We start from the raw sequence: 25,113 nt of genomic DNA, 5'->3' as shown, positions 1-25,113 counted from the left end.
AGGAGATCCTTCAGAAATAACTCCTTGAGGGTGTTGTTGGACTGCGTTTAGAATGTTAGAGGAGTTTTTTTTGAAGATTTCAGTTCTCAAAATCAGCACTTTCAACTCGATCATCATTCCGGAGGAGAACTTTGCCAAGGGTTGGAAAGGGTTAGTGGATTGCTTGAGTCACCTAGTTAGGAAGAAAGGTTTTTATTCTCAAGGAGCACTCGGAAGGAGGGTGAATAAAACGATCTCTTGGGCTTCCATCGTTAAAGGAAATTCCAGGAAGGTGATCATGGCAGAGAAGGAAGTGGCAGTTACAGAGGAAAAGGAGATATTAAGGGATTGCCAACAATGGAAACTGGGGATGAGTCAACTTTCGAATTGCGATTGGCTGTTTTCATGTTTAGAATGGATAGTCGATCCCCTTGGTCGGCTGTTCATGATGGAGTGCAAAGATGGTGGGGGAAAAAGTTACGTGTTTCGAGTTTCTCAGATGATAGGGTATTAATTTGGTGTGTAAATGAGAGAGAGCAGGAGAGGTTGGTCTCCACTGGATCGGTCACCATTCCCGGAGTTTCAACAGTATCCTTTGCTAAATGGAGTTGGAGTCGTCAATTGTTGGAAAGGAGAATATCGTGTACACATGAATGGATTGGTATTTAAGGGATTCCGTTGAATATTTGGAACCATCATGTTTTTAAGGTGATTGGTTCAATCTGTGGAGGGTTATTAGCTATCGACAAAGACACTTTAGAGGGGAAGAATCTTTTTAGTGCCTACATTAAGGTAGTTGGGGATGCTTCGGGTTTTATTCCAAGCAGTATTTCCCTTCCGTATAATGGTGAATTTCTCTCCTTGCACCTCGTTAAGTGAGCAGAGACATGGGAAGAAATTCCGGCCGGTCAAAAAAGTTTGGGTGAGGAAATCGCCCAGGGAGTCTTCGACTGGACCGGATTCCTTAGCAGGGGTTAGCTCGGAGGAGAGGGGGGGCTCAACTGCGAGAAGGAGGCGACTAGCAAGGAAGATGATGAGCATAGAGGAGGTGTCACGGTGGTCCAAGGCGGTCAGAAGGTGCAGAACACAAGGGACTGTATCGCTCCAGTTACGGAAGAAATTAATGAGTTTTTCAAATTATCCCGTAACTGTTGCATGCCTTTAAAGAAAATTTTTAAAAGATTAAAGTCAGATTTATCTATTAAAAACAGTGGGCTGGCCAGCACGTGTACAGGTTTAAAAAAGGAGAAGCAAATCATTTTTTACACATGGCGACATAAGAAGAGTAGTTTTGTTTTTTCAGCAAATTCTTTGGGCTGGTTTCAAATTTATTTGGCAAATGGGCCTTGTCTTTTTAAAATGGATTTTAGGCCAAGGGCTCTCTTCAATCCAATGGGTGATTTAAAATCTTTGGCCCACGGTGTGGGTTAGTCAGGTTCAAAAGTTATGCTGAATATATTGAGGGGAATTAACCCCAAGCACTGTGATAGTTTTTCACGTGGGGATATTGTCTATTGGGATGGTTCGTTGCGGAAGGGTTCTTCTATTGGAGAATATAGAGGAGAGTGAGTCAAAATTTGAAGAGGAGGTGGCTGGATGGAAAGTGTATTCTCGTAAGCATTATCAGAGTAGCGTAGAAAGCATGAATTTTTCAGAAGATCAGGGAAGGGGGGTGCTTTCTTTTGACACAGTTTTGGAGGAGGATAATTTTGTTTATCCAGTTGTTGAAGAGCTTGATTCGGGCAGCTCCGAAGATGAATATGTGGATGAGGTTTTTGACGGTGAAAAGATAGATGATGAGGATGGTGTTGAACGGGTGAGGAACTTGTGGGATGGAGTAAGTTTTGATGGAAGTGCTAAGCTTGATGTGGTAGACAGGGGTGAGGGCGTAAAGGTGTTGTTGGAGGGAGGTTCTTCGCAGGAAAAGCCAGCCTCTTTGGACACAATTAGGAGCAGGGAAGATGATAAGTTGAGCGAGTCATCTAGACTTCTTAAAACCATGGTTTCTTTGGGTATCTCGGTGGAACCATATGTTATAGGGGGGAAAATAAAGGAGATTCGGTAAGTCTGTCTCAAAAGAGTTACCGGGAATTACGCAAACTGAGCTTCAATGTTAACTACGACAAACGGAAAACGAAGGTGTGGGGCATAGTTATGAGTTATGAGGATGCTTTCTTGGAACGTGAGGGGTTGTGGCAATAAAGGAAAACGAAAGGGGATTAAGGAATCTATCTGTAAAGTTAATCCAGACATTATTGTTCTACAAGAGGTAAAAAATGTGTCAATAGATAGGAGTTTCATTGGAAGTATCTGGCGATCTAGGTTAAAAGCTTGGATTTATCAGCAGCCGATAGGCCGTTCGGGAGGTACCTTGGTAGCTTGGGATACAAGGAGTGTCTCTGTTATTGATTCTTTAGTCAGGGATTTTTCAATTTCGATTTGCTTGGAGGCTGAGGGGAAGGACCCTTGGTGGTTCTCAGGTGTGTACAGACCTGTAGTGTATGGTAATAGAGATAGTTTTGGGGAAGAATTAGCAGGGCTGAGTGCTATTTGTGGGGATAATTGGTGTGTTGGGGGAGATTTTAATGTGGTTAGGAGAGTTGAGGAGAAATTGAATAGTATTTCTAATACCAGGAGTATGAAGATGTTCGACGCTTTGATTAGAGAATTAAAATTGGTTGATCCCAAACTTCACAATGGGCAGTACACATGGTCAAACTATAGACAAAAGCCCATTTTTTGTAGGCTGGATAGGTTCCTTCACACTCCCTCTTGGTTAGAATTTTATCCCTTCATTCGTCAGGAAGTTTTGGTTCAAGTAGTATCTGATCATAGTCCGGTGGTGTTGGATTCTTGCCCACCTTCTTGGGGGCCTTCTCCTTTCAGATTTGATAATACTTGGTTGGAGCATAAGGATTTTTCTAGCAATTTCAAGGATTGGTGGGCTTCGGCTAAGGTGCAAGGGTGGCCGGGCTTTCAGTTTATGTCAAAGCTTGGTTTTGTTCGCGATTATATTAGGAAGTGGAGTCGGCATGTCTTTGGGGAAAGGAAAATGCGAAAACAATTACTGGAAAGGAGACTGTTTGAGTTGGATAGATTAGAGGAGGGGGGTTCGTGGAATGAGCATCTTCATTTGGAACGCTCAAAGGTGAAGGAGGATTGGCAGCAAATTATTTTTGAGGAAGAGATAAGTGTTTGGTTCAAGGTGAAGTGTCAGTGGGCCAAGGAAGGGGATGCTAACTCCAAACTTTTCCATAGCATTCTTAGTGCTCGAAAAGCAAGGAACTTCATCTCTAGGATTGAGGAAGAGGATGGAACTGTTTGGGATAAAGACCATGATATTGAAAAAGCTATTGTGGGTTTTTATTCTTCTTTGTACTCGGAGGTTTCGAGAGAGTAGATTGGGGTGGATGGGATTTCTTGGTCTCCAATTCCTTCGGTCATGGCTTCTTTTCTCGAGCGTCCATTTTCGGAAGACGAAATTAGGCAAGCGGTTTTTGCATGCGATGGCTCTAAGGCCCCGGGGCCGGATGGATTTTCCATGGCAGTGTATCAGAAGAATTGGGATGTTGTGAAAAATGATCTTCTGAACGTCTTTCATGGTTTTTTCAAGGATGGTGTCATTCATGGAAGGACCAATGAAACCTTCATTTGCCTTATTCCTAAGAAATTAAACAGCTGTCGGGTTAAGGACTACAGGCCTATTAGTCTGGTCACTAGTCTTTACAAAGTTATTTCAAAAGTGTTGGCTTATAGACTTCGAGGAGTTCTTTCAGACACAATTGTCGAAACTCAAGGTGCTTTTGTGGAAGGTAGACAGATTTTGGACATAGTTTTGATCGCAAACGAGGCAGTGGAGGAATACAGAAGCAAAGGAAGAAAAGGTTGGGTGTTTAAAATAGATTTTACTAAAGCTTGTGATTGTGTGGATTGGAGCTTCTTGGATTTAGTTTTGGAAAAGAAAGGTTTTGGTGAAGTATGGAGGAGGTGGATGCGTGGATGTTTGTCCTCCACCTCTTTTTCTGTCTTTTTAAATGGGTGTCCAAGGGGAAAGTTAAAAGGTTACAGGGGTCTTCGACAGGGGGATTCCTTGTCCCCCTTCTTGTTTACTTTGGTAGCGGATGTTTTGGGTAGAATGGTTGATAAGGCTAAAAGTGTCCCGGCTTTTAGAGGTTTCACAGTAGGAAAGGATAGCGTCGACGTCAGCCACCTTCAGTTTGCAGATGATACGATTTTTTTTGCAAATGATGAGTCCTTGGTGTTGCTTTTGGATATTCTTAAGGTCTTCAGTGTTGTGCCTGGGTTATCTATCAATTTGCAGAAATGTCAGTTGTTGGGAATTAATATGCAGAAGGAGTTGGTGGATCAGATTGGTTGTGAAGTGGGCCAGTGGCCAATTCAGTGCTTGGGTCTTCCTTTGGGGTCTTCCCCTCGCTCCAAGGGGTTTTGGGTGCCTGTTATCTCTAAATGTGCTAAACGGTTGGATTCCTGGAAGAGTGCTTTTCTGTCTAGAGGTGGTAGGTTGACTCTTATTCAATCTGTTTTGTCTTCACTCCCAGTGTACTACTTGTCGCTTTTTCGTATTCCTAAGAATGTGGTGGAGGTTATTGAGAAATTGATGCGTGACTTTTTGTGGGAAGGTGCAGACAAGTCAGGGGCCGATCACTTGGTTTCCTGGAACGAACTCTGTAATTCTCCAAGGCAGGGCGACAGGATTCGTTTTTGGGAGGATATGTGGATTGGTGACTGCTCCTTGAAGTCGAAATTCAATGATTTATTCAGGGTGTCCGAGGCCGCGAATTTTTTTATCAAGGATATGGTAGTGGTGGAGGATGGTAGTAGCTCTGGTGGACTAGGTTGGGACTTAAGTTTCAGAAAGAATTTATTTGATAGGGAGGTTCCTAGCCTGATTGAGTTGTTACATTTGCTTAGGGTAGTAAATCAGCCATTAGCATCGCACATAATCAAGTTCATCACGACAGAACTAAACATGTTGAAGTGGATACACTTTATCAAAGAAACAATTGATGAAAAAGAATTGTGCTGTCTACATTCCCAGCAAGCACCAACAGGCAGATAAACTGATTAAGGGTTTGTCTAAAGAAAGTTTCAATGAGTTAGTGTGCAAGCTAGGCATGTGGAATCTCTATGCACCAGCTTGAGGGAGGGTGTAGGAAATATTATTCGGTATCCCATTTAGAATGGGAAACCTAGCTGTATATTTTGTATAGTTTCCATATTTAGATTATTGTAGGCTTATTTTGTTACTCTATTCTTTGTTGTAATTATGCTAGGATATTCGACATTAACTACCAAATATCTTCTCATTCTCTGTACAGTGCCTATTTAAAGGCATAACTCTAATTCAATAAAATATAGAAGCATTATTTCCACACTAACCAGACTTGCGACAAATGTATTATCGGGTCTCGTGTGGGATAAGTAGATCAATTTTCCCACTAGTCGCTGATACATTCCCTTGTCAGCAGTCTTCTCTTTAATTGGTTTCTTGAATTTGACTTTAGGTTCAACTGGTGTTGCTACAGGTTTGCAGCCACTCATACTAGTTTCCTTGAGAAGATCAAGCACATATTTCCTCTGAGAGACAGCAATTCATTTCCTTGTTCTTTCAATCTCCATACCTAGAAAATACTTCATTGGTCCAAGGTCTTTTACTTCGAACTCTTGGGTTAGCACTTTTTTGAGTTCTACTTGCTCTTTAAAATCATTATCTGTCGGTATCATGTCATCTACATAGACAATAAGAATAGTTATCCTACCCTCTTGTGAATGTTTAAAGAACACAGTATGATTCGACTCAAAAGTAGAGTATATTGCCTGTACTGAAGCAGTGAAGGAGGCATCGTGGCTCAAGGGTATCACAAGAGAACTAGGATTAACTCAAAAGCATATCACTGTTTATAGCGCAGCCAAAGTGCTCTACACCTCACTAAGAATCAGATGTATCATGAGCGCACCAAACATATTAATGTTAGGTTACACTTCATAAGAGATGTACTAGTAGAGGGGAAGGTAACGCTGGAAAAGGTCTCAACTGAAGAAAATGCCTCAAATATGCTAATCAAGCCTCTTCCAATGTCCAAATTCAAACATTGTCTTAAGCTACTTAGTATTACAGAGGTTTGATTAGTAGCTTGAGATCATTCATGGAACACATCGTACAGAATTACCAACCAAGTTGGAGAATTGTTAGTTATGGTAAGTAATTCAGCTAAGACACGTGTACTATTTTTGATAGGCTTCTGCCTATACTTCTTTGTAATATAAATAAGAGCTAATGCTCAATCTGTAGATAACATGTTTTTGTTTCGATAGACAACACTCTGTAATTGTTTTCTCTACATATCAATAAAGTCTATCTCAGCTTGATTTCAATTTGTATGTCTAAAGTTTTGTACTGGTGGGTGTGTTTGGTTATAATTCTTGACAACAAGAATTGGTCACTGTGATCGATTAAGTAAGGATTCTTGAAGAATGGGAAGGTCTCTCAAATTACCTTCCACGTTAATTTTGAGTTTGCCCAAGTCACAAGGAAGAATTTTCAGCTCTCATCTCTCTCTATCTCTCTTGTTCTCTTTTCTATTGTTCAATCTAACTATGAACCCATCAGTAATATCAAACAACACCCCTTACAAGGACCCAAGTTGAGGAAGGAGAAACCAGCAAAAGGGGCAACTTGGGAGAAGCCCAAAGTGGGTCAACATAGAGTAGGTCGACATAAACATTGGTTTAAAAGAGGTGTATTGTTAGGATTCCACATCAACTAAGTATGTGATTGGTTGGTGGTTTATAACCACTTGGGCGATGATAGGACCCTCGCCAAATTGAACAATAGAAAAGAGAACTAGAGAGATGAGAGCTGGAAATTCTTTTTTACTTTGGCAAACTCGAGCAGTGTGGAAGGTAATTCGAGAGACCTTTCCACTCCCCAATAATCCTAACTACCCAAATCCTCAAAACCCCTCTCTCCATCACACTCATTGGATTGTTATTTATATTCATATTCCTAGTAATCCCTTAGCTGAAAAATAACTAACTACCCTTGTACAATTAAAATATCACTCCATAAATACAAAGTTAATTAGCAATCTTTAGACTTTCTATCATGCCTAATGTATGTTATAATTTTTGGGGGCCTATTATTACCCGTCACCCAAACATGAACCTTGTCCTCACAATTAAATTGAAGAAATTGAGTTTGAATAAAACATTAAACTCCTCCCATGAATCTTCATATGTTGCTAAGTGGCACCAATGGATCTGCACTTTGGTTCCTTGGTATGATGGTTGGCTAGATTAACTAATACTTACCACTTCCTCTTATTCAACTAATAACTCCATGTCAGTTGTTAAAGAATCGGGAATGGAAGAAGAGACAATTTGATCACCAAAGACCTTACGCTATTGAGAAATATGAATGGCAAGACGGATTCTAGCATCAGGTGGCAATTCGAGCTTGTAAGGTACACTCCCAATTTTATTGTAGAATGAGAAATTGACCATAGTATCATGGTGGCATTTTTTATTAAGATAATTTGCAAGAGAATGTTTCTTGAATTATTGCAACTTCAAATAGACTGATCCTATTTGGCATGGCTTTGGAAGAGCTTTCGAAGTCTTCAAGTTACTTTTAGGTGTGTTTTGATGAAATATAGAAAGAGATTTTTGAATTTAGAAAAACTTTTAGAGAAGCAGTGACTCACCAACTTCTTTAGGAAGGACTTCTAAAAAGACACAAAAAGCTATTTTCTTGTTTTAATGAATCTTTCATAATACCAATTTTACCTTAATTTTTTATAAAAGAAAAAAAATTACATCTTTATCCTAAATTGTGCAGATAACGGTTATAAAATACGATTTCTTTTTTCTTTAAAAGTATATTCTATCTAATTTTTGTAAAAAAACTACGTACGATTTCTTTTAGTTTTTACTTTTCTTGTTATTGTTTTATATATAGAATCTATTTAACTACATTTAGATTTTTATATTTGAATATTCAATTTAAAATTTTTGATATTTTGTTTTTTTCTTTTTGTTAATTACATTTAGATTTATATAATTTATTTATTTATTACTTAATATTAATTCATATATGTATACAATTAGATTATTTTTTTCTTCAAAAGAACGATTAATTTTCAAATGAGTTCAGATAAAACGTATATTATTATTATTATTTATGGTTAAATTTGATATTTATTTAAAAAGAGTTTTTATATATGCAGTATATACCAAACACTCTGAAAAGTTATTCAACAAAGAAAAAACTCTTTCAAAATATAAATCCAAACAGAAAATAGAAAGCTCAAACTTTTCCTTCTCTGCTTCTTAAGTCTCAAAGTAAAAGTAAAAGCTATGTCAAACAGACCCTATGTCACCAACCTCAGAGGTAGCATCTTGTCTATGCATGTCAGCCTGGGTCTGCATTATTTGTTGTGCACGTTGTAGGTTAACTCATGGCTTAAAAAAGAGTTATTGAGGCGCGCCTTAACGCTCGTGATAGATCGCCTCTGACCTATGTGTACGCACTTAAGAAAGGGAGTGATGAGATGGCTGCTCAGTCAGCAGTTCGGAATTAAGGGGACAGCAGAATGTAAGTTGGTTACAAGGGCTGGGGTAGTCTAAGTGAGGGTACACTGAGTGTATGTTGTACTTCCGTGAGTTAGCAATAAGAAGAAACTAATGAGTAGTAGGAGGGCTGTGGAATGTATGAGTGAGTTTGTAATTGGAGAGATACAAGCTCTCGAAATCCTGTTAATTCAATTAAATCATTCAGTTCATCTGTATTTTCTCTACTGTTTTGCTATCTCTATGTTGATCATTGGCAGGAACTTCCTTCAATTGGTATCAGAGATTTACGATCCTAAATGGCTAAGAAATTGGAGGCGATTGTCGACTCACTTGAAGGGAGGTTCTCAGAGTTGCAACTGGGAGTTCAAACGGAGCTTGCGGCCATGAAATCCGACATTAGCTCACTCAAGGAAGGAATATCACGGAGGCCAGCAATGGAACAAGCTCTTGAACTGATTGTAGCTCAAATCAGTCAAGCCCATTGCAAGGATACCGGCGAATCTTCAACCATTAACGCCAACCAGTCCCGATGAGCTCTCGACGGCGATGCCACAATGGGAAGCCGACCACCCACTTCTTAGGAACCTCGATCTGTTCCATTACCTTCCAATTCTCGACCGGATTCACCATTCTCTGCTCCCTAGTTTGGCCGTGATTACCGTCCACCTAGGATGGAATTACCATTATTTTCAAGCGATTCTCCCGAGGGATGGATTTATCAAGCAGAACGTCGCACACAACTGAAGCCCAGATGCTAGAAGTGGTTATTATTGGTCTCGAGGGTGATGTCTTAACATGGTTCCAGTGGGAGAACCAACAGAGGCCGATTACTTCTTGGGTGACCTTGAAGAATCTTTTGTTGTCCAGATTTCGCGCTCAACCAGTGGGATCGTTGTCGGAGGAGTTTCTCTCGATGAGACAAGAGACCACCGTGAAGGAGTATCGTATTCGTTGGGAAGCCCTGGCGTCTCGAGTCCCAGATGTACCGGAGCACATACTCGAGGGCAATTTCGTCAAAGGCCACAAAGAAGAAATCAAAGGAGCTATACACATTTTGAAGCCCATGGGTTTAGCTCAAGTCATGTACATGGCCCAAAGAATAGAAGAGGGTCATCAGATGTTGGGCAGCTCGACCCAGAGCAATCGTACAGGAAACCAAAAGCTATCCCTAAGCCCAATTGTTCCAACCCGCTCCTCTTTTTCATCATGGTCCACTAAACCTTCATCGGCTCATAGTTTCTCTTCTACTCATAGTTTTTCATCGTCCTCGGCAACCAACATTCCGACTACAGCAACATTGACCACAACCGTGATCTCCAAAGGGCAGCCCACAAAACGAATCTCTGAGGCAGAATACCAAGATCGGAAGGCTAGGGGTGTATGTTTTAAATGTGAAAAAAAATGGCATCTGGGGCATGACTGTGATCTGAAGCAATTACAAATGGTTTTGGCTATGGACGACGAATAGGATAGTCCACAGACAAAGTCACCTCCACTCACACCAGATTCCTTGGAAGAGAGCACAGCAGCTGAGGAAACTTTGGCCACTTTGTCTCTAAATTACCTGGTGGGAATTACCTTAGCGAATATGAAATTGGCAAGGAGAATTGGACAACAGCCTGTGACAGTACTCATTGACAGTGGAGCAACACATAATTTCATCTCTACGGAGATTGTCTCGGTCACTAGAACTCCAATTACAACGACGTCTTGTTATGTGGTATTGTTGGGAACAGGCGGCAAAGTACGAACTGATGACATTTGCAGTTCAGTGGAGCTTGACTTGGGTAGTGACAGATTTCTTACCTCTTGAATTGGGAGGAGCAAATATGATACTAGGCATTAAGTGGTTAGAGACTTTTGGGAATATGCAAGTAAATTGGCGCACGATGGTGATGAAGTTTGAAGTAGGAAGTTCGTGGGTGACATTACAAGGTGACCCTAGTCTTTGCAAATCACAAATTTCCTTGAGAGCTATGATTCACACGGTTCAACATGAAAGCGAAGGTTTTTGGGTTGAATTTGGAGCCTTCTTAGTAGAATTTGGAGCCACCACCAGTGCAAACCATTCTGTAAAAGTTTGACTCTGTGTTCCATGTGCCATCAGGATTACCTCCAAAACATGCAGGAGAGCATGCCATATGTCTGCAAGATGGGGCTGGCCCTATTAGTATGCGACCTTATCGCTATGCCCAGGCGCAAAAGAATGAGATTGAGCGACTCACGGCTGAGATGCTTCAAGCGAGGATCGTCCAACCTAGTACTAGCCTTTTTTCAAGTCCGATGTTGTTGGTTAAGAAAAATGATGACATTTGGCGATTTTGCGTGGACTGTAGGGCATTGAATAAAGTAACGATGGCGGATAAGTTTCCTATTCCAGTCATAGATGAGCTACTGGACAAGTTGCATGGAGCTACGGTATTCTCCAAGTTGGATCTCAAATCGGGGTATCATCAAATTCGAGTTTGTCCTTAGGATGTGGAGAAGCCGCTTTCAGAATACATGAGGGTCACTATGAGTTTTTGGTTATGCCATTCGGCTTAACAAATGCCCCTGCCACTTTTCAAACACTAATGAATGTGGTATTTTGCGACTATCTACACAAGTTTGTATTGGTTTTCTTTGATGATATTTTGATCTCCAGTGCCACATTAGAGGAGCACATGGGTCATTTGGAGTTGGTCCTTGACCGCTTACAACAACATCAGCTTTATGCCAATGGGAAAAAGTGTTTGTTTGCCCAAAGCCGTTTAGAGTACTTGGGCCATATTGTTTCAACAGAAGGTGTATCGGCTGACCTGAATAAATTGGCTGCAATGGCAAATTGGCCAGTTCCTAGGACTCTAAGAGACTTGCGAAGGTTCTTGGGTCTCACGGGGTATTATAGGAAGTTTGTCAAAGGATATGGACATATAGCTCGCCCATTGACCGATCAACTAAAGAAATATGCTTTTGGCTGGTCGAAGGAAGCTCAGGCAACTTTTACAAACCTCAAGGAGGCCATGTGTACGGTACCAGTTTTGGCATTGCTTGATTTCTCAATTCCGTTTGTGTTAGAAGTCGACGCATCAGGACATGGTTTAGGGGTGTTAGAATATATTAGCTGTATATTAGTTGTAGAAATTAGAGTCAATTGCATTTAGTTAGTTTCCTATTTAGTCTCTCTAATTTTGTATATAAATACATACTATTCTATTGAATAAACACAATTCATTCACCATATTTTACATGGTATCAGAGCTGATTTTGGGATTGGGAATTTGAAATTCGAAATTAGGGTTCATTACAAACTAGGGTTTTTCAATTAGGGTTCATCACATATTTGGGTTTTACAATTAGGGTTCTTTTTCGGAAACCATCTTTAGAGTGATCATTTGTTCTCACCGCCCACTCAGAAAGATTGCCCAGCCGTCGATCTGCCAAACCCCAAAGTCCGGTCACCGGATTCCTCGCGCGTGTGGCTCACGCGCCGCTTGTTCCTTCTACCACCTACCCCAAGCGCCGGCGCGTGTGACGGGGATTTCGACGGCGAATCATCTCCGGTTTGTTTCTCAACTCCTTTTGAGCCTACTCACATCTGTCTCAGGTTGTAGTTTGGTATTTCTCACTTCTTCGTATCTGGGTGTCTTTACTTGTTCTTCGTTGTTCGATTCTGTTTTGTCTCTTCCGATATTTGTTTTTAGGGTTATGGCAGAGATGAAATCAAATCCAAAACCACTAGTTATTTCTGATGTGGTTCCCGTGATGTCTAAAATCACGGACCATAAATTGATTGGGTCAAATTATTTGGAATGGAGTAAGACGATTCGACTTTATCTAAAGAGTATTGACAAAGATGATCACTTGACTGATGATCCTCCCAAAGAAAAAGACGATTCACGAAAAGTGTGGCTACGTGAGGATGCTCGCTTGTTTCTTCAAATTCGAAATTCTATTGATAATGAGGTAATTAGTTTAATTAATCATTGTGAATTGGTTAAAGAACTAATGGATTATTTGGAGTTTTTGTATTCTGGAAAAGAAAATCTATCGCGTATGTATGATGTTTGCAAAGCCTTTTATCACGCGAAAAAACAAGATCAGTCTCTATGAACTACTTTATGACATTTAAGAAGACATACGAAGAGCTTAATGTGTTGTTGCCAATTAGTCCTGATGTGAAGGTTCTACAGCGCCAGCGAGAGCAGATGGCTATCATGAGCTTTCTAGCAGGACTCTCATCTGACTTTGACTCTGCAAAGTCACAAGTTCTTTCTGGGTCTGATGTCTCCTCTTTGCAAGATGTCTATAGCCGTGTTCTTCGTACAGAAACTACTCCATCTGTTTCTCTTAATAGTGCTTTGGTTGGTCATAATAATCATGCACCATGAAGACACTCTACTCCAAGTGGTTCCAAAGGAGGCAATTCCCAAAGGCCTGGCAATCGAACACCGGAATCCGGGAGCATTATGTGCAACTATTGTAAGAAACCAGGCCATACCAAGTTCGAGTGTAAGAAGCTACAGTTTAAAAATCAGCAAAAACACTATGCTAATGTTGCAAGCACTGATGCACCTGACAGATCGGTCATTATTTCTGCGGATGAATTTGCCAAGTTCTCAAGGTACCAAGAATCACTCCAGTCTTCATCTCCTTCTGTCACTGCAATTGTTGATTCAGGTAAATCTAATGCATGCCTTCTTTCCACATCCTCAAAATGGGTCATTGATTCTGATGCCACAGATCACATGACAGGTAATTCCAGTCTCTTTTCCACTCTTCAGTCTTATAGTCCCACTTCTTCTGTTACCTTAGCTGATGGATCATCATTTTCTGTTCTTGGATCTGGCATTATTACTCCTACACCTTTGCTTACTTTGTCATCAGTCTTACATTTACCTAATTTATCATTTAATTTGCTTTCTGTTAGTCAACTCACTCGTAATTTGAATTGTTGCATCTCTTTCTTTCCCGATCATTGTATATTTCAGGATCTTATGACGAAGAAGATTATTGGTAAAGGACATGAATCTAGCGGCCTGTATGTTCTTGATCCACTGTCCTCAACTCCTAATGCTTGTCCGAGTGTCGCTTCCGCTTTTGAGACTCATTGTCGTTTGGGCCATCCATCCCTTCCTTTGCTCAAGAAGTTTTGTCCCCAATATAGTAAGGTGTCTTCATTAGATTGTGAGTCATGTCAGTTTGCCAAACATCATCGTGTTAGTTTGAGTCCTAGAGTCAATAAACGTGCTAGTGTTCCTTTTGAATTAGTTCATTCTGATGTTTGGGGTCCTTCCACTATTTTGTCTAAACCTGGATTCATGTATTTTGTTACTTTTGTGGATGATTATTCCCGTGTAACCTGGTTATATTTAATGAAAAATCGTTCCGAGTTATTTTCTTTATTTTGTGCTTTTTGTGCTGAGATTCAAAATCAATTTAATGTGCATGTTCGTACTTTGCGAAGTGATAATGCCAAGGAATACACATCTGCTCAATTTCAATCTTATATGATCTCTAATGGCATGCTTCATGAAACTTATTGCGTTGATACTGCACCCCAAAATGGTGTAGCAGAACGTAAAAACAAACATCTTCTTGAAACTGCACGTGCCCTCTTGTTTCAAATGAAAGTTCCTAAACCTTTTTGGGCCGATGCAGTTTCCACAGCTTGCTTTCTTATTAATCGCATGCCATCCTCAGTACTTAATGGTGAGATCCCATTTAAAATTCTTTTTCCTGGTAAGTCATTGTTTCCAGTTGCTCCTCAGGTATTTGGCAGTGTTTGTTTTGCTCGAGATGTCCGTCCACATGTCACCAAATTAGATCCCAAGTCATTAAAGTGTGTATTTCTTGGTTATTCTCGTCTTCAGAAAGGGTATAGGTGTTATTGTCCTGATCTTAACAAATATCTTGTATCTATTGATGTTACTTTTGTGGAAAATACATCTTATTTTTCATCTTCGCCTACTCTTACTCGTTATGGGGAGGATGATGATTTGTTGGTATATTCTGTCACATCCTCTGCGCCTGATACATGTTCTGACGAGTCTCTTGTTCCTTCACCTGCCTCGGTCATAGCTCCCGCAATGCCTACACCTCCACCACCTCCTAAGCCTCTTATTATAGTGTACTCCAGGCGTCCACCTCCTCCACCTCCCGTTTCATGTCCTGCACCTGCATCTTCGTCATCAGATTCGGAACTCAACGATGATCTTCCCATTGCACTACGTAAAGGTAAACGTCAATGTACATATCCTATTTCTTCTTTTGTTTCTTATAATCATCTGTCATCTTCTTCTTGCTCTTTTATTGCTTCTCTTGATTCTATCACTATTTCTAAAACTGTTCGTGAAGCTATGTCTCATCCTGGTTGGCTTGCTACAATGATAGAAGAGATGAATGCTTTAGTTGCGAATGGTACTTGGGACTTGGTTAATTTACCTTCAGGCAAACGAGCCATAGGGTGCAAATGGGTGTTTACAGTTAAAGTCAATCTAGATGGAACAATTGCTCGCTTAAAAGCCCGTCTTGTTGCCAAGGGTTATGCTCAAACCTATGGAATGAACTATTGTGATACATTTTCTCCTGTTGCTAAACTCACATCTGTTCGACTGTTCATTTCCATGGCAGCTACTCATTATTGGCCTTTGCATCAGCTTGATATTAAAAATGCTTTTCTTCATGGGAATCTTGAGGAAGAAGTGTATATGGAGCAACCTCCTCGGTTTGTTGCTCAGGGGGAGTTAAGGCGAGTTTGTCGTCTTCGCAAATCTTTATATGGGTTGAAACAAAGTCCTCGTGCTTGGTTTGGTAAATTTAGTCAGGCTGTTGAGAAATTTGGTTTGTTGAAAAGTAAGTCAGATCATTCTGTGTTCTATAAAAGATCAACTGCTGGTATCATTTTATTAGTTGTGTATGTGGATGACATCGTTATTACTGGAAATGATACTGGAGGCATCTCATCCCTTAATTCTTTCATTTCATACCCAGTTTCACACGAAGGATTTAGGGGTGCTCAAGTATTTCTTGGGAGTTGAAGTTACTCGGAGTAAACAAGGTATTTTTCTGTCTCAAAGAAAGTATGTACTTGATTTGTTAATTGAGACAGGAAAATTGGGAGCAAAACCTTGTAGTACTCCAATGAATCCAGTTGTGCATCTTACACGTGATGGGGAACCATTTGAAGATCCTGAGAAATATCGCAGATTGGTTGGAAAGTTGAATTATCTAACTGTGACTCGTCCAGATATTGCATTCTTCGTTAGTGTTGTTAGTCAGTTTATGTCTTCTCCAACAATTCATCATTGGGCAACATTAGAGCAAATTTTGTGTTACTTGAAAGGAGCACCAGGACGAGGTATTGTTTACAAGGATCATGGACACACCCAGATTGAGTGTTTCTCTGATGCAGATTGGGCAAGCTCCAAGGTAGATAGACAATCCACTTCAGGTTATCGTGTCTTTGTTGGGGGCAATCTAATCTCTTGGAAGAGTAAGAAGCAAAATGTTGTGTCTAGATCCAGTGCAGAATCAGAATATAGAGCTATGGCACAGTCTGTGTGTGAGATAGTATGGATTTATCAGCTTTTGACTGAATTCGGGTTTAAGACTTCAGTTCCAGCAAAATTGTGGTGTGATAATCAAACTACTCTTCATATTGCCTCAAATCCTGTGTTCCACGAGCGAACTAAGCACATTGAGATTGATTATCATTTTGTTCGTGAGAAAATTCAACAAGGCCTGATCTCCACAGGATATGTGAAGACTGGAGAACAATTAGGAGATATTTTTACAAAGGCTTTGAATGGGGTGCGGGTTGATTATCTTTGTAACAAGCTGGGCATGATTAACATTTATGCTCCAGCTTGAGGGGGAGTGTTAGAATATATTAGTTGTATATTAGTTGTAGAAATTAGAGTTAATTGTATTTAGTTAGTTTCCTATTTAGTTTCTCTAATTTTGTATATAAATACATAGTATTCTATTGAATAAACACAATTCATTCACCATGTTTTACAAGGGGCAGTATTGATGCAGAATCAGCGACCAATTGCATTTTTTAGCCAAATTCTGTCTCCTCGGGCTCACACAAAGTTAGTGTACGAGCGAGAATTGAAGGCCATCATGTTAGCTATACAGAAATGGCGCCCCTATTTACTTGGTCGCAAATTTTTGGTTCGCACAGACTAGCGTAGCCTCAAGTATCTGCTGGAACAGCGATTAGTCGCTTCCAAGCATCAAAAGTGGTTGACTAAACTACTCGGTTATGACTTTGATATTGTATACCAACCAAGGTTGGAAAACAAAGCAGTGGATGCTCTTTCCCGAGTGCACCAGGATGTTTCTTTAGTTGCCATATCAATCCCAACTCTCATTTCTATTCCGAATTTGCAAGATTATGTGGCAGCAGACCTGACTTTGTCTAAAGTAATTCGGGAACTGAAATTGGGGTGTGACAGTGGAGGATATTCGTTCGTTCAGGGGTGCCTTAAGTTCAAAGGTTGGTTGGTCATTTCTTCCTCTTCACCATTTATTCCTCTTTTGCTCCAAGAGTATCATGGCAGTAACATTGGGGGTCATTCAGGGGTTTTTAAAACCTTTCAGCAGTTGGCAAGAGACCTTTATTGGTCAAGCATGAGGAAGCATGTTCAAAAGTTTGTGGCGGAATGCACAACTTGCCAGCAAAGCAAGTATTTGGCTCAATTTCCAGCTGGTTTGTTACAACCACTTCCTATTCCTGAGCAGATTTGGGATGACATCTTCATGGATTTCATAAATGAGTTACCTATTTCAAATGGCTTTGATACTATTTTCGTAGTAGTGGATCGCTTAAGTACGGCCATTTTATTCCACTCCGTCGTCCTTTTTCAGCAGCTACGATGGCTGCCATTTTTGTTAGGGAAGTGGTTAGATTACATGGAAATCTTGGCTCCATTGTATCGGATCATGACAAGGTCTTTTTGAGCTTATTTTGGAAGGAGTTGTTTCGTTTACAAGGTACAACTCTTAAGCATAGTACCTCCTAAAACCGATGGGCAGACGGAAGTGGTTAACAAGTGTCTAGAAACATATTTGAGATGTTTTGACAGTACAAAGCCTAAACAGTGGGTCATGTGGTTACCGTGGGCCGAATTCTGGTATAATACTTACTATCACACATTAGCAGTAGGGCTGATCATTGGGCGGGTTGGTCAGGTTACAAGGTATTTTTACCCGTCCAATGTCATAATCGGGTTAGCAAAAGTGAATCCTTAACTTGCCCAATTAAGAAAAAAATAAATTTAACCCGTCCAATAGTTTGGGCGGGTTGGTCGGGTCAACCCGCCCAAACCGAAGTTGTATTTTTTTTTTGGGCAGGTTGGGTGGGTTGGTCGGGTCAAATCGCAGTGGTATTTTTTTTTTTACATTTTTGTAGTTTTTTTTTCTTTTAAATACTAGTACTAATGTGAAGTTTATCTTTTTAAGTTTAAAACAATATTTTAAATTTATAGTAAAAAAATAAAACAAAACTTAATTAATTTACACATTTATTTGAAAAAAATTCTCATATATTAATTGGCAATATATTAATAATTGCATCAACATTAAAAGTATTAAACAAAGTAACAAACATATGTCATTAAAATGAAAAAGAAAATTAATATAGTCCAAAGTCCAATTACAAACCAAAGTCCAATTACAAATATAAATTTAATTAAATATATATAAATTTAATATATTTATTTAAATGTATTAAAAATAATAAATTAATAATAAGTTCTTAATTGGGCGGGTCGGGTTATATTGGGTGGGTTGATAATTAATTTCAACCCGCCCAATATAACAATTGGGCGGTTTAAATTTTGGTCGGTTTATTCGGGTTACGTTTTTTGGCGGTTTTTGTCAGGTTGGTTTGGGCGGTTTATTCGGGTTGGGCGGGTTGTAAAAATTTATGCACAATGACTCCTTTCTTTGCAGTTTACTGCAGAGACCCACCTCCCTTGATTCGTTTTGAGTATGGCAGCACAAAAGTGTCAACTATGGAGGACACTCTCAAAGCTCGAGACGATGTATTGGAGCTTCTTAAACTGAACCTCCATCGCACACAATAAAAGATGAAGCACCAAGTTGATCAAAAACGTCGCGATGTGCAATTTTTAGTGGAAGACTTGGTATATGTTAAGCTCCGCTCAAACTGGCAGAAGTCAGTCGCTCAATGCAGAAATGAGAAGCTTGCCCCTTGCTTTTTCGGCCCTTTTCCAGTTCTAGCACACATGGGCACAGCTGCCTATCGCCTCCAGCTCCCTCCGGATTCCAATATTCATCCAATGTTTCATGTGTCGTTACTTCATGCAGCCTTGGGACCACACCAGCAGGCTTCAACCATTCCACCTGATCTTACAGTAGAATTAAAGTGGACTCTCACCCTTGATAAAGTGTTAGATGTTCGCCCAAGTACTCATAAGGCCCGTCCACAAGCTTTAATCAAATGAACCAACCTGCCAGATTTTGCAGCTACTTGGGAGGATTTTCCACTCATCAACCAGTAGTTTCCTCAATTCCACCTTGAGGACAAGGTGAGACTTTGGGCAGGGGGTATTGATAGACCACCTCTGACCTATGTGTACGCACGTAAGAAAGGGAGTATTGAGATGGCTGTCAGTCAGCAGTTGGGAATTAAGGGGACAGCAGAATGTAAGTTGGTTACAAAGGCTGGGGTAGTCTAAGTGAGGGTACAGTGAGCGTATGTTGTACTTTCGTGAGTTAGCAATAAGAAGAAACTAATTAGTAGGAGGGGTGTGGAATGTATGAGTGAGTTTGTAATTGGAGAGATACAGGCTCTCGAAATCCTATTAATTCAATTAAATCATTCAGTTCATCCGTATCTTCTCTACTTTTTTGTTATCTCTGTGTTGATCATTGGCAGGAACTTCCTATCAGCTCGCCTCAAATTGAGGCGGTCAAAAAACTCCTCAAGGCTTACGCCTTAAATTCATTTAGTGAGGCTTATGCCTCTTGTCAGTGAGGCAGCGCACTAATGGTGCGCCTTAGGTCCTAGGAGGAGGCGTGTGCTTTCATAATTAATGTCAATTTGGGCTTGTTAAAGCCAAATATTGGGCTTTTAAAAATCAAGTGTGGGCCTATTTTTTTAGGCTTTTAGTAACTTAAAAAACAAAAATAAACCCCAGTTTTAATATATCATTAAAACCCAAAGTTTATATAGTTTATGTTATGTTTATAACTTACTTATTATCTTGTAAATTTAGGTATTTTAGAAATATATTTTTAATTAAATATTTAAGGCTTACGTTTTGCCTCACAAAAATAAAATGCCTCGAGGCTTAAAAACGATTTTTTAAACATTGGGTTAGCTCTTAGTTTAGCCTGGGAAAGTCTCTCAAATTACCTTCCACGTCATTCTTGAGTTTGCTTAGGTAACAAAGAGGAAGTTTCAGCTCTCATTTCTCTTTTTCTATCTCTCTTGATCTCTTTTCTATTGTTCAATCCGACTAGGGTCCTATCATAAATCTGCAAAAAAGCTTGCATGTTAATCATAAACCTAGAGAAGCAAGTGAAAATGTTGTAACAAGGAAATGTATCATAGATTAGTTAGAAGACTTATCTACCTTTTGCATATACAGTTAGATTTGGCATATGTTGTGAGTGTGATCATCCAATTCACAAATCCTAAAATAGTACATCCACGAATTGTCTACTATGTACTATACTACTTGAAGGCCAATCCTAGGAGAGGAATCTTGTTCAAGAAAATGTGGGGTTGGCACTAGAAGCATATAGATAAATTCCAATTGACAAAAAGATCCACATATGGCTACCGAACTTTCCTAATTTGTAATTGATAGAACGCAAACAAATGAATACACAAACAACAAGAACACGAGAAAATGAGAATGTGTAGCATTTGTATCCAAACAGAAGTTTGAAAGCCTGGTCTCTCCCATACAAACTCCCACTACCAGCCACATCAACCACAATATATGACCCCTAATGTAATGAACACATCACCACTAAATGTCACGCTCCTAGTCTTTCTTTCTCTTGCTGTACGTGAACCAAATTGGAGGCCTAACTGTAATCTAGTAACTTGGGGCAATTAAAAACAAAATGTGGCACAAGAACATGCGAGCTACTATGGTTGAAGATTATTTTAGATCTAAAGATCAAGTGAATGGGTCGATGAGACTAGACTATGATGATAAATCTGCAAATTGACAAAACACATTGACATAGACATGCACTTCATAAAGGCGAAAAAAGAGCATGTTGATTCGCACACCTCATGGCTCAACCAATGATTAACTTGCAAACGTGCTGGCTAAAGGTCTAGCATTTCAGAAAAGTATTTATTTTGGAGACCTATTCTCCAGCTTGAGATGAGCGTGGGAAAACACAATTCCAATTGTAGATTTTACATTAGTTTGTCAATATAGGGAACTTGTAAATGACAACTCCTTAATCTTATCATCAAGGGTATTAGTTTTTTGGCAGACTTCTTGGGCGTAATTAGTTTCTCATTTTATATCTCAGTAGTTGTATTGTAACAACATGAAATTCAATCTCAACAATATGCAATGATCGAAACAGAGGTGAATAACTCCTATAAAATAAAAAGTGATCAGTGAGGAAAACTCACTGTGTGACATACAATACGACTTACAAAAAATATATAATATATATTCATATAGAAAAGAAAATTCTAACCTGATAATTAACTCCTGCAGTAGATAGAAGACGAACAAATCCTAGGGTGAGAAGTGGACTAGTGGATAGAACAGCAGTTTTAAATTTCCTGAGAGATCAAATAATTATATTAAGCAACATTTATTCATAACCACTTGAAAAAAAAAACAGAACAAAACAAAAAAACTTCATTTAGCTCCCTGTGATGGTTATAAGTAATGGCTTGAGTAAGACTTGGGACAAAGGGATGCACACTGATTTATATTCAGTTTGAGCTCAACTTGGAACCTCCTCAAATCGAGTATTGTACTATTTATGGAAGTTTCTTTGCACTAATATGATGCACGTTATAAAATATCACACATGTTTATTTTCCCTTCTCATACATAATTTATTTACATGCGAGCTTGTCTATCTATGCACAAAAGACATCGTAAAGATTGAAATTTAATATCCAACTCCAGAAATTTAGAAAAACCAATTTTTACTAGCTCATCATGAACTCACTAAGACACACACACACAGAACTCAAAATAATAAAGCTTAAGGTGACTCACATAGATGAGATATTACGTGCTTGCCGTGACACTAGTGAATTTGCCAGTACAAATGAGCCAACTCCAACATCCATCTGACAAAGTCAGACACATGAAAACATCACAAGGATAGTTAAATAAAATAAACAAACAAAACCAATTTTCACATCGACTATAGAGCCCCACTGCATAAAATTGAGGTATAGGAAGGAAGAGAGATAATAGAACTAAATATTTTGAGTACAATGTCGTATATCTATTCATGATCGATTTCTACTGGCAAATCAAAATAAAACTATCCAGTAGAAATTGATTAATTGATTATGAATGTATATAGAACATTGTTCCCAAGCAATTGCAATTTCATCCTAATACAATTAATCTTGGTAAGAAAATATGTTATTGACAAGTTGCCTTGCCACAATTATAAAATTTTCTTCTAGAAGGGAATAAAAAACATACACAGCAATCTATGTTGACTATCACTCAAGAATGTGTCCATATTTTGGTCAGTTCTACTCCAACTTTTATTATCATGGTAAATTATTTTAAGTGGGAGTAACAACTCAAACTAATGTAAAAAGAATAAAACGTAAGTTGCAAATTATAAAATAGATCGGTAATTAATGGAAAACCAGGGACAAAATGCTGGGGTAAAACATGGAATCAAACATAACACTATTTCTCTGAAAACATAAAATAAGCATAAAAAAAAAGTTAAATTTTCCTACTATGGATTAAAGAAACTCACCAAGCCAGTACCATAAGTCTCTGTCTTGGCATATCTTCTAGGAAATATTCTGAAGTCAACGGCCAAAATAGTTAAGCAGGTTACAATCATCTGCATCAATCACTTAAGGTCACGATAAATGAAAAAGTAAATATAACTGAACCGAACCAAAAAAAAACAAAAACAAAAACCATGCAGATGCAAGACTACATACCATAGAAACCCTGTAGGAGGAGATATTTATCCTAAGAGAAAAGGGTCCTCCATCCACGGAAGGAGAAGACGTCAACCTGTAATGATGTGCATGCACCTTGTATCAACTATTGAATTCACAACGGTTATAAATAAGCTACAGCATTCCAACTTAGTCATATGATCGCACCATGTATATAACAAGAAAAAAAATGATACCAGCGTCTGCTATTCAAGTTTCACCTTTTAGACACAACAACAAAAAGCAGTAACAGCGTTGTCAAAATCACCCATCGGTACATCCATTCTGCTAAAACCTGTTTCTCACTGAGAATGATTAGAAGGCAGAACATCGAAGAGATATAAAGAACAAAATATTTTAGCCAATACAAGGGAGTGACGTACTTCAATTATGGACATGGAAACTTTCACTATCCATGTCCAAATGCGTTAAGTTGTGTAAATCAAAATAAACATAAACTTTCAAAAACAAAAATAATTAATAATTGAGGGTTAGTTTGGAAAGTAAGTGGAACAAGTTATTTCAATCACAAAAACAGAACACAATTGTTTAGGTCTAAGCAGAAACGTAGAGTTCTGTCTAACACTTACAGTGAAGAATAAGATAATAGGAAGAACAATGAAAAGAATATCCAGGACTAATGTAGCCATGTATTTCCACAAAATCTTAGAATGAACTGTTGCATCATCATTTTTCTTCTTCAAATCGGCGTCAGTATCTGAGGAAACAAATTACACACACATTAACCAAATGATCCATAATCAAACTCACGGATTATAGAAAGCTTAGCAATGGTGGAACCATTTAAAGAAGCCAGTGGCAGTTACCGATTAAGCGAGGAGAGGCTATTGCGTGGCGCAGAAGAAATAGAACCTGGCATGAAAATAGAATCACAAATCTGAATAGAAGAAGTAAATCAAAGAAGAAGGAGAAGTAACGTACAGGGACTAAGGTGGAGAGCGCAGCGATTTCAAGAATGGACGATCCACTCAAATTGCTCACAAATCTTTCGATAAGAGAATGAATGAGAATGAGAATGAGAATGAGCATTCATAACCAAACGAATCCAAGAAATTAGAAAGAGAAAGAGGAGAGCGAAGTTGCTTACTCTTCCTTAAGGCGCTTCGTGGGATTAATGGAATCCATGGATGCCCAAGTTCAGAGGTACAACGACCACTATTCTTTGTAGTCCAAACTTCCAAAACCCCTTTTCTATTAACAGACAATTTTTCTTTTTAAAAAAAAAAAAAAAACACACGACCACCAGTGTTGCGGGACATTTTTCGCAACTTAATTTGTTACCATTGGTAACTTGATTAGTGTGCTATTTGAAAATTGTGTTTTTTAATTTAAAAAAAATGATGATAAATAAGAATCTGTTAATACAATAGTTAATTTTGATTCATCCTAATTTCTCCTTACCATAAAGATGATCTCTTATAAGTGTTTTTAAGTGAGTTTTAAACTTTTTTTTATAATAAAAATGTTAAATGCATTTTCTTTCATATTTTATATTACAATTCTCGTTGACGACATTTTTCACTATCAACTTGATCTAAGAACTTAACAGAAACTAAAAGAAAATGATGCAAAGGTTTTACGTGGTTCAGGCTATAAAATAGCCCTAGTCCATGAGTCTTTAATATTAGTGTGTTTTAAGCTTGTGTGATTAAGCTTCAATGGAGTCTCAAACAACGTATATATTGCTCTCAATTTACAATGCCTAAATAGCTAAAATTATGAACCATTTACTAGGAGATATCACAACCCTATTTATAGATGTCCGAGTCATTAATGCCCTTAATGAATAATTAATACAACATTCTTCATTATTTGGGGAGTAAACTACTAATTAACTACATAAGGATGCACTAATAAAGACTATGGGCCCATGCAGATTGCACGGGGCTCATTTGTAGAAAACTACCTACCAACCTTATGGGGAACAAGTATCTGACCGTATCAGGATACGGCGCACATTTGCCCATGTCAGGCGGCGTTGTGGGAAATGCCGATTGTCGAGGGTACGAACTCGACACCACAAATCGAGGCTCACCAAAAGTTGTCAAGCGATCTTCTAGTGGGATGTGGCTGCAGCGATTAACACCTAGCAGCTACCCCAGGCTCGAGGACAAGAGTCCCAGACCTGGGGGGAATTGCAAATGAAGAAAGCGAGAGAACCACTTGAATAGCCCTGGGGCGTGGCCTCGCTTGGAGACATCCATGCCTCAAGGATAGACCTCGGGGCGTGGCCTCACTTGGAGACATCCACATCTGGCTAGACTTCAACACTCAGAGGAGTTGCACACTCCAAGGCGCTCTACGCAAACTGGATGAAACCTCATTAGCACTCAAGGGGCTTAATTACTCATCTAATGACTGCCACGTGTTCTATGGTG

At 39.1% G+C, this 25,113-nt stretch overlaps 1 protein-coding gene across 1 annotated transcript in view; it reads right to left on the bottom strand.

Moving 5' to 3' along the window:
- Positions 1–23,970, bottom strand: part of LOC133777857 (uncharacterized protein At4g17910) — a 65,291-nt gene extending 41,321 nt beyond the window's left edge. Inside the window, exons 1-9 of the mRNA XM_062217608.1 lie at positions 23,823–23,970; positions 23,657–23,720; positions 23,542–23,587; positions 23,305–23,432; positions 22,936–23,009; positions 22,715–22,790; positions 22,522–22,611; positions 21,792–21,865; positions 21,256–21,343 (exon numbers count right to left, since the gene is read on the bottom strand). Coding sequence (XP_062073592.1) covers positions 21,256–21,343; positions 21,792–21,865; positions 22,522–22,611; positions 22,715–22,790; positions 22,936–23,009; positions 23,305–23,432; positions 23,542–23,587; positions 23,657–23,720; positions 23,823–23,860 — 678 coding nt within the window. The 5' untranslated portion in view covers positions 23,861–23,970. The remainder of the gene's footprint in view (positions 1–21,255; positions 21,344–21,791; positions 21,866–22,521; positions 22,612–22,714; positions 22,791–22,935; positions 23,010–23,304; positions 23,433–23,541; positions 23,588–23,656; positions 23,721–23,822) is intronic.
- Positions 23,971–25,113: the final 1,143 nt, after the last annotated feature.

Source organism: Humulus lupulus, chromosome 5 (genome assembly GCF_963169125.1).
Source record: "Humulus lupulus chromosome 5, drHumLupu1.1, whole genome shotgun sequence".
In the NCBI taxonomy this organism is placed as follows: Eukaryota; Viridiplantae; Streptophyta; class Magnoliopsida; order Rosales; family Cannabaceae; genus Humulus; species Humulus lupulus.
This window is presented reverse-complemented; position numbering and strand designations above follow the sequence as displayed.